Here is a 9,727-nt window from a genome sequence, read left to right as displayed (position 1 = left end):
GCCAGAAACAGAAAAATCTTTTTTTTTTTTTTTTTTTTTTTTTTTTTTGTGGTATGCGGGCCTCTCACTGTTGTGGCCTCTCCCGTTGCGGAGCACAGGCTCCGGAAGCACAGGCTCATCAGCCATGGCTCACGGGCCCAACCGCTCCGCGGCACGTGGGATCCTCCCGGACCGGGGCACGAACCCGCGTCCCCTGCATCGGCAGGCGGACTCCCAACCACTGCGCCACCAGGGAAGCCCAGATAGATCATTTTAAAAAAAGAAATGAGTCTTTGTGTCCCAATGGACAGGGTTTCCTAGATAGCACCGGTATGGTTATCAGAATAGTTAATCACAGATATTCAAAATAAGCTCTATTAAAAACTTTTGGAAAATAACATTGTCAATAGGAAGAGCCTAAACTTAGGCCCTTGTGTCCTGTGATTGGCCTCATGATCTCGGGTGGGAATCCCTGGAGCTGATTCTGGGAATGTAGCTGATGCTGAACTTGACAGAGTTCCGTCACATCATGCTTTCATCTTCAGCGCAATCTGGTAGTCTCCCAGAGATGCCTAGTGTTTCCGCAATCTAGTTGGCAATATTGTAAGAGAAAGTGTCAGGCAGCTAATTCCGAGGGACCCTTGAGTGACCTCTTTTGCCTTTTTTGTGCTCCAGTGCTGACGTGCTTGTGGATTGCCTTTACATAGTAAACATTCTGGGGTGCTAGTTTTGGAAACACCAAGTTCTTGTAGACAAATTTCCCAACATAAATAAAGGAATCGTTTCTAACCGTCTTCTTCCAAAATGCCTTACCTCTGTGCTTCTGTAAATTCCTCCAAGAATATATCTTTCTCTGTTTTTGGAAGCAGGTGGCATGATTTCCGGGCGAAAATCTAATGCTTTAATATATGCTCTTGAATAAGGACATGTCAGTAATTTCTGGCCATGATCAACAGACAAAAGTGATCATGACTCAGCTCTAGCTTTGGAGAAATGAAGCCTTTTTTTTACCCAATGCATTTCTGCCACTGGCACAAACATACAGAAACCTTGAGAAAATGCCTCTTGCCTGGGTTAACTGCTTTTTATGACGGTTTATTGTGGCCTCCATGTCACCAAGTCAGAACTATCTAATTTGAGGGGGCTTGATTATCAAAAAAATCAACCTCTTGTAAATTCCAGATATCCTGTCTGAAGTAACTTACGCATAACATGTTTCACACGTGTTAATGGGAGGGGGAGGTGAACGGGAGTGAAGAGAGATTCGGTCCTCTCTAACCTGGGGTTAGTTCTCATGCTGGGATGTGGGTGTCACCTGGAGGAATCGCCAGTTTGGTGAGAATTTCTGCAAAATCTATTTTAAGCTCCACTTTTAGAGTTTGAATCTGAAGAAGGTCTGGGCCTTTAATTCCCTAGAACTAGTCCTTGAATAGTTCTTGGCTCTATTTTGGAGAGACCAAAAGCAGAGTACTTCACCTATCCCAAGTCAGAGGTTTTGCCGTGTCTCTAAAAAAAAAAAAAAAAACCTTGAAGGTGATGCATTTCCTTGTTCCTGAAGAAAGGTGTAAAGTGAGCTAATTATTTGTTTGTTTCTGCTCTTTCCCCTGTAACTTGGATAAACGATGATGCATAAGGATTTTGCACTATTAATACCCAAGTGCAGAGCATAGAGCACAAGTTCAGCAAACCCGTGTTCTCGAGGAAGTCTAACTGCCACCTTCTCTTCACAGCAAGTGAGAAACAGATGGCAGTGGTGTGTAAGGAGTCACCAAAGGAGTATCTGCAGCCGTTCAAGGACAGACTCAAAGAGTTCTTCCAGAAAGGTAGGAGGTGTGACGTTCTGAAACGTCCTTCCTTTCTCCGTCTTTCTCTGACACCCACCGCCCCGTGCATCCCGCCCGAGCACTGGTAGATGATTCCATTAGACCATCTTCCCATGGTGGAGCCGTTCTCAACTTAGATGGAGTTGTCCTGTAACCTTTATATCACCTTTTAAATCTGCTGTGAGATTTTAAATCTTTTAACATCACTCCTGTTTCTGTAAACTTTGCTAGAGAAGGCTTTCTCTCTTTGTCTCTGCACGGATCCCAAGAGGATCCTCAGTCCCTGTTAACTGACAGACGACGTCCATGCAAGGCTTATGCAGTTGTGCAGGCCGATGGTGATTATCTTTCTGGTTTTACGAGTGTAGCAATTTGGAAACTTGTGTTGTATTTTCCATTCTTTTCAGGAAGGAAAACTGGGGCCAGGTGAATGTCACACATCCAATCACTTGGCAACCGTCAGCCTTCTGGGGTTAGCGGATGGAAGTGATACGCATGAGACCCAGTACTGACTTAAAAATCTTACCGAGTTATATTCCTTCCTCCATGGTTTTTGGCAGGACTAGGGAACTTTTGTTGAGCCCTCGTAGTGAACGTGAAAGTTTAACGCCTTTTGGATATTTCCTATTCTGGTTTCTCAAATTCAGCCTAAATGTAAAACAAAAATAAGTGTGGGGCACAGTTTCCCATTATAAAATAAATAGGTCATGGGGAACGTGACTTACAGGATGGTGACTGTAGTTAATAACACTGTATTGTATATTTGAAAGTTGCTAAGAGAGTAGATCTTAAAAGTTCTCATTACAAGAAAAAAATGTGTAAGTCTGCATGCTGACAGATGTTAACTAGACTTACTGTGATGACCATTTCACCATATATACGTATAAGGAATTATTATGTTGTACACCTGAAACTAATCTAATGCTGCATGTCAATACTAGCTCAATAAAGAAAAAAAAAGTGTGGGGTAGTTAGAGGGGTCTTTTGTCTTTGCTAGAAAGCCAGAGGAAATGCATGTAGGAACCTTTAGGGGTATATCAACATGCTGTTTCTATTTATTACTAAGGCTACATGATACCACACCATCAACAAAAGACCATTAAGCAGGGTAAAGTATGGCCAAACCACCTTGGAAATCGGCAGGGAAATTCTCAGTCCATGAGTCAGAGAAACTTCATTCCAGCTGGTCTCTTGGTGCAGAGTTCATTGCTCCCTCCTCCTGGATGAGGTCTCATCTGTGTTGAAGCAGAAGTCAGAATTCTCTCTTGGCCATAGCTGAACCTTATATATGATGGAAGTGGTGCCATAATGCCATCGGGCCAAGTATCATTTTGAGAGCAGATAGTAATACCAACACGTATGGGTTATGTGGCTAAAATTAGGTTTTATATGTGATTTATTAAAGTAGATGCATTGCTTTATGATTATTTTATGTAAATATAACCTAAATGGCCTAAAGAAGCACACGAAATATTTCCCTTTGCTGACCCCCAATTAATAAATTCTACTTTTGATATATGTATAGGGAACTTGAAATGAGGCTCATGTGTATTTCAATTCCATTCCTTTCTTTTTCCCATTTCTATTTGTTTAAATTAAAATTTTTTTTATTTTTATTGAAGTCTAGTTGATTTGCAATATTGTGTTAGTTTCAGCGAATATAAAACACAGTGAATATATATATCCCTTTTCAGATTCTTTTCCCTTATAGTCTATTAAAAAAGATTGAGTATAGTTCCCTGTGCTATACAGTAGGTCCTTGTTGTTTATCTATTTTGTTATATGTTAAACCCAAACTGCTAATTTATCCCTCTCCCCATCTGCTTTGCTCCTTTGGTAATCGTAAGTTTGTTTTCTATGTCTGTGAGTCTCTTTCTGTTTTGTAAATAAGTTCATTTGTATCATTTTTTTTAGATTCCACATATAAGCAATATATGATATTTGTCTTTGGCTTACTTCACTTAGTATGATAATCTCTAGGTCCATCCATGTTACTGCAAGTGGCATTATTTCATTCTTCTTTATGGCTCAGTAATATTCCATTCCACTGTATATATGTACCACACCTTCTTTATCCATTCATCTGTCAATGGACATTTAGGTTGCTTCCATATCTCGGCTATCCATTTCTATATTTAATTGCTATTATTCTATATCTAGAAAATTCTGCAATGATTATGTCTGGGTATTATTGGCTCATGTACTGTAATGGCTTTAGGATCCTTTCTCTTCAAATTAGCTAGCATTTTAAAACACTTATGTTGTGAATTTTTTTCTTTTCGTTGGAAGAAGATAAATATGAAGAGATTTAGAACACTGAAAATCTTTGATGCCTTGGAAAAGGAATTTGCAAATCACTCTTGGAAGTTCTGTTTTAGCTTCTTCTCTAACAGGTTTCTTAAGAAAACTGTGATCTGTTCTGAGAGAGGGAATCGAGTTGAGGCAAATTGGACCTTGAGTCAGGAAAGCAAGGATGTGTCCACAATAAGCTGTTCTAAGAAAGCCCTAGAGCAGTGGTTCTGAACCCTGGCTGCATACTAGGATCACCTTGGGGAGATTTTTAAAATTTCAACACCCGGGCCAAATTCCAGACCTGCCACTAGCATCTCTAGGGGTGGGACCAGGTATCAGCATTTCTTTTTTTCACTCCCCACGTAACCCCAGTGTGCAGCCCAGGTTGAGAACCACTATTGTCAAGCTTAGTTCACCTCTTAATGGGTACTCAAAGGTATTTCGTCAGAACCCGCTATGTGTCAGGCACTGTGACAGACGCTGGCGATCCTAAGATGAGCCATAGACCCCTCGTCCCTCTCTCAAGGACCGTCTTACTGGGGAAAGGTCTGTAATTTAATAAAGGAGTCACCTCTCCGTTAACCAACAGAGGGAAGGGAAGATGGGAAGGACCTAGGAATAGCCTCAAATTATGGTTAAAACAAAGTCAGCCAAAATGAGACACAAAAAGAATGTGGAGGAAAATTACTATTCTAAAATGAATTTTAAAGTATAAAAATAGGGGCTTCCCTGGTGGCGCAGGTTGGGAGTCTGCCTGCCGATGCAGGGGACGCGGGTTCGTGCCCGGGTCTGGGAGGATCCCACGTGCCGCGGAGCAGCTGGTCCCGTGAGCCATGGCCGCTGAGCCTGTGCGTCCGGAGCCTGTGCTCTGCAGCGGGAGAGGCCACAACAGTGAGAGGCCCGCGTACCGCAAAGAAAAAAAAAAATATATATATATATATATATATATATATATAAATGTTCAACATTGCCAATGTCATGTGGTGAAAAGAGCCACTGTTGAAATACCTGTGTTACTGTTGACTCATTAGTTAACTGAGTTGGTCAAAGAACAGTCTAGAATTGTGCCGCCCAGTGTGTCAGGCACTGGCCACACGCAGCTGCTGAGCAGTTGAAACGTGGCTAATCCAGACTGAGAGGTGCTGCACAAATGAAACACACACCAGATTTTGCAGACGGTACCAAGAAACATGCAAAATATTTTATTTCTGCTTTTTTATATTGGTTACATGGTCAAATAGTATTTTTAATATATTGGGTTAAATAAGTAAAATATAATATTAATCTTAATTGACCTGTTTCTTTTCATTTTTAAGCACGGCCACAAGAACATTTAAAATTATATCTGTGGCTTGCATTGTACCTCTATTGGACAGGGCTGTCTAGAAGTAAGATCCCTTGGCCTTTCCCATCACATTCCTTCACTTTCCTCTCCACGTTATCGCTTTACCTTCTCAGCTTAAATCCTGGGTTTTTGGGACCCAGTATCACAAGCTAGCCTCTCCCCACTTTTGCTCTGGGTCTGGCCATTGTTTGGCTCTCAGGTAGGGGCGCTTACCTGAAGGAGGTGACGGCATGCTACTTCATCAGGCTACCCCTCTGTGGTTCAGGAGGCGGTGCCTTGCTACACTGCAGGATATACAAATGAAATATCTCTTGGCTACTGTAGAGTTCCAAGTAGTAGTCCCTTTTTTTTATGGAGATGGTTCACGGATTCATAGAAAATGTGAGATTTCTCATCTACTGTAAATGTGCATTATCCACTCTGGATAATCAAGTTTTTATGGCCGTTATCGTGAGTGTAGGTGTCATCTAATATGCCACTCATAAGAAACACCATTATTCTAAGTACTACTAAGAAACAAAAAATGCTGCCGATTAAACCATGACACGTCATAGATGACACGAGGGACCCCAGTGTCAGAGATGCTAAAATATGAAAATTCCATCAATTTCGAAATTGATGTAAGATGGTACTGTAATTAGGCATATAGGAGCAGAGAGGAGGGATGACTAACACTTCCAGGTGAGTCAGGGAAGATTTTGAGCAAAGGAGATGTTTTTGTTCAGATCTGAAAAAAACAAAGATGACGGTGATGTCAATGACAAGCAGTGACAATGACTGCGAACATTTGGTGGTTGCTTCTATATACCAGGCACCTTGGGGAACAGATCATTTTACTTTGTCTTCATGACAACTCTCTGAAGTAAACACTATTATCACCCTGTTGTCCAGATGAGGAAATTTAAGGTTAGGAATTCTCAGCAGACAAGTTATAAAGGGCATTCCAGGCAGAGGAAAACACCGCAAAGTTCAGGATGAAAGACATGACGTGTTTGGGGAATGGCAAGAGACTTGGTGTAGCTATATCACAGGGCGTATGGAAAGAACACAAGACCCAAAGGAGAGGAGGGTCACAATGTGACTTGCTAAAGAATCTGAACTTCGTCTTACAGGCCACTGAGAGCCTTTGAAAAATAGTATGTATGGGAGCGACACGGTCACGTTCGATTTGTTTGTTGTGATGTTGGCGTGTTGGGATCATTTTGCTTTTTGTTGTTGTTAAGGAATACATTATAGGGAATTCCCTGGCGGTCCGGTGGTTAGGAAGGACTCCACACTGTCACTGCCAACGACGCAGGTTCGATCCCTGGTCGGGGACCTAAGATCCCGCAAGCCGTGCAGCACAGCCAAAAATAAAACAAAATAAATAAATAAAAATACATTTTAAAAAAAGAAATACATTATAACTAAGAGCAATATAAAGAAGAGTTGGGACAGTAAAGGACTGGAATCCAGTCTGTCAAGCTCTCCTACAGCAGTCCAGGCAAATGATGGTAAGAACTTGAGGAAAAGCAATCACAGTAAAAATAAGAAAGGAAGGGACATATCAATGAAGCTTTTTGGAGTTACAGGACTAGATGACCTATGAGCAGTAAAAAAACAGAGGAGAAAAGGATAACCCTCCTTTTCCTCGCTCAGATAACTGGCTGGATACTGATGTGGAGGACCCATTTGGGATGGGATACAATGACGTAAACTCTGGGCACGTCGATTGGACGTACATTTGAGACACACGGGTAGAATATTGGGCTCATAGGAAAGTGCTGGGTGAGACTTTATAGAGGATAGCAGTTTAAGTCACAGGAGTGAATGAGATACCCCAAAGAAGGGGTAGAGAATGAGAAGTTGTGGAGTATCTGAGCACAGGGTATAATATAATAATCGTAAATGAGAAAAGACACTTCTGTACTTCCGTTGTATTTGGCAGGAAAGCCAGTTTTCAGTTAGGGGCCCATCACTCGGAAAGTCTTAAGCAATTGCCTTCTTTATGCCTGAGAAGTCACGCACATGCGTTGTGACTCAGTTGATTCATGGCTAGGCTGATTTTCATATGGGCTGCAGTTCAGTTCTTCTAACCATCATGGTGATTTAATGTTCTTACGTAAATCATATCCTGTTGCCACACTCAAGCGGAGATGACGTGCCTGTCCTTCTGTCTTTTATCGTCCTTCCCTTCTCCAAAGGCCCTTAAATAGTGTTATTTAACAAAACTTGTTCTTAACTAATTTCACTTTCCTCGCAGAATCGAAAGTAATTTTAACGGCACCCCTCTTCAGAGTTGCAGTCTCCGTGGCATCTGAGCCCTTTCCCTGACGTGGTTTTTCTTTTCCACAGTAGTCTCTTATTGATTCCAGTTTACAGCTCCGTTCAGAGTGACCTTGTGCAGGCATTATTTGAGCTCATGTTTTTCCACCCTCAGATCAAACATGGTCATAATGATATGGCCTTCAAAAATGTGATGCTCGCATTAAAAGTCCCCGTAAACGTGGCAGGGATCCTGTAATTGAGAGAAGGCGCAGAACAACTGATTAGATCCCGGGTATAGATCTTTAGGGTGGTCTTTTCATGCTGTTAAATTGGTCATTTGTATTTATAGCTTTGGCAGGGAGGGCTGGAACCTAACCTGGTTCCAATACCAACACTGTCCCACACTTGGCCTTATCTCATTCCCCATTAGTTTTACTTAGCATCCGTGAGTGGACCCAATCAAAGTAAATCTGAATAAGCCATGTTAGTCCTAATTTATCTTCTGAGGTTCTTTGACCGGCTGAGATTAAAGATATTCTTAACATGAAGAAACTGTTTTCTAGTAAAAAGTGAGTAGATAGATTTACCAAGCTTAAAAAAAAACAATAATTCTGATTTCGCACGTTGAATGCAAAAAGAATTAACTATGTAGCTGCATACCTCGTGATAGCTGGGACTGTCAGTCTGGTCCTATGCATTTTCTTGTCTCAATATAGGCCTAGCCTGGCCCATAATCGGTGTTAATAATTATTTTTTTAATTAATGAACGAACAACCTGAGTCTTGTAAAGTGCCTGCAGGCTTCCCCCACCCCGCACACACATGGGTTTCCTGTTTAAATCCTTTTTAGTATTGGTAAATTGTGCCAGAATCTGGTAAGATGCATCTTTGGTCTACAGTGCATGCCTGTGGTCAGGTCTCCTGGATATCAAAGCATCTTTCTATGTTGCAGATATACATAAATCCATTCTTCATAAATACTTAGCTCAGAGTAGATTGATAAAGGCTGTAATTGAACCTCTATAAACTGTAGAATAAGAGCAGGTTATTAGGTAATCACTTCAACCCCCAGAATGTAGAAAGAAAACCATCTGAGTCACCATATTCACGCCTTAAGATTACAGAGATCAGGACAGGTCATTGATCTGGATAGCGTGACCTGTGAAAGGAAATAATTCTTACATTCTTTACAGAACTTGTGGAAGGGAGAACTGTGGCTGGGGGAACACACACTCTACATGGGCCAAAATGAGTTCTTATATACATCACTGCTCAAAACAGAGCCAGCAGGGGTGGCTCCAAATAACATCAGATGGCCGAGAGTTAAGATAATCTGTTGTGATTTCCAGGTCACTGAAGTAACAGAGCAGTAATCCTTGGAAGGTGGAGAAAGCCATCTTATCAGAGGCTTATTAAGTAGACTCTTATCTGAAAGGATTTAGTTTGAATCAGTTTTTTGGAGTATAATTGCTTTACAATGGTGTGTTAGTTTCTGCTTTATAATAAAGTGAGTCAGCTATACATATACATATATCCCCATATCTCCTCTCTCTTGCGTCTCCCTCCCACCCTCCCTATCGCACCCCTCTAGGTGGTCACAAAGCACCGATCTACTCAATTTTTCTTTTTGGCCAAGCATCCAATAAGTTGTCTTTTCAGTAACTTTTGTTCTCTTTTTCTTTTTCTTTCTCTCCAATGAAAAGTTTTGCAAAAAGAAGAAAAATGTCTAAATTCTTTTTACTGATATAAATACCTGAAAAAGATTGTCTGCCCCCCGAAAAAGAAAGAAAACTACAGACCAGTCTCACTATAGTTTTAAAACACTAAATAAAACAGCACATTTTAAGACCAAATGAAGTTTATTCTCAGAATGTAAAGATGATATGATATAGCGAGTTCTGTTAATATAATTCATCACTATTAACATCTCTAACAAGAAAACTCAGATGATTATCTCTTTAGATGCTAGAAAGTGCATGCGACAGACAAAATTCAACTTCCATTCTTCATTTAAAAGCTCAATAACATGTTAACTAGCACAT

At 40.9% G+C, this 9,727-nt stretch overlaps 1 protein-coding gene across 2 annotated transcripts in view; it reads left to right on the top strand.

Moving 5' to 3' along the window:
* The window catches only part of FMN1 (formin 1), a 397,250-nt gene that overhangs the window by 295,958 nt on the left and 91,565 nt on the right, over nt 1-9,727 (top strand). For both annotated transcript variants that reach the window (XM_024732506.1, XM_024732507.1), the window contains one exon: nt 1,710-1,802. In XM_024732506.1, coding sequence (XP_024588274.1) covers nt 1,710-1,802 — 93 coding nt within the window. The remainder of the gene's footprint in view (nt 1-1,709; nt 1,803-9,727) is intronic.

The sequence above is a fragment of the Neophocaena asiaeorientalis genome, unplaced genomic scaffold, assembly GCF_003031525.2.
Source record: "Neophocaena asiaeorientalis asiaeorientalis breed wild unplaced genomic scaffold, Neophocaena_asiaeorientalis_V1.1 scaffold119, whole genome shotgun sequence".
NCBI lineage: Eukaryota > Metazoa > Chordata > Mammalia > Artiodactyla > Phocoenidae > Neophocaena > Neophocaena asiaeorientalis.
The sequence above is the reverse complement of the archived record's forward strand: the minus strand, read 5'-3'. Positions and strand labels throughout refer to the sequence as shown.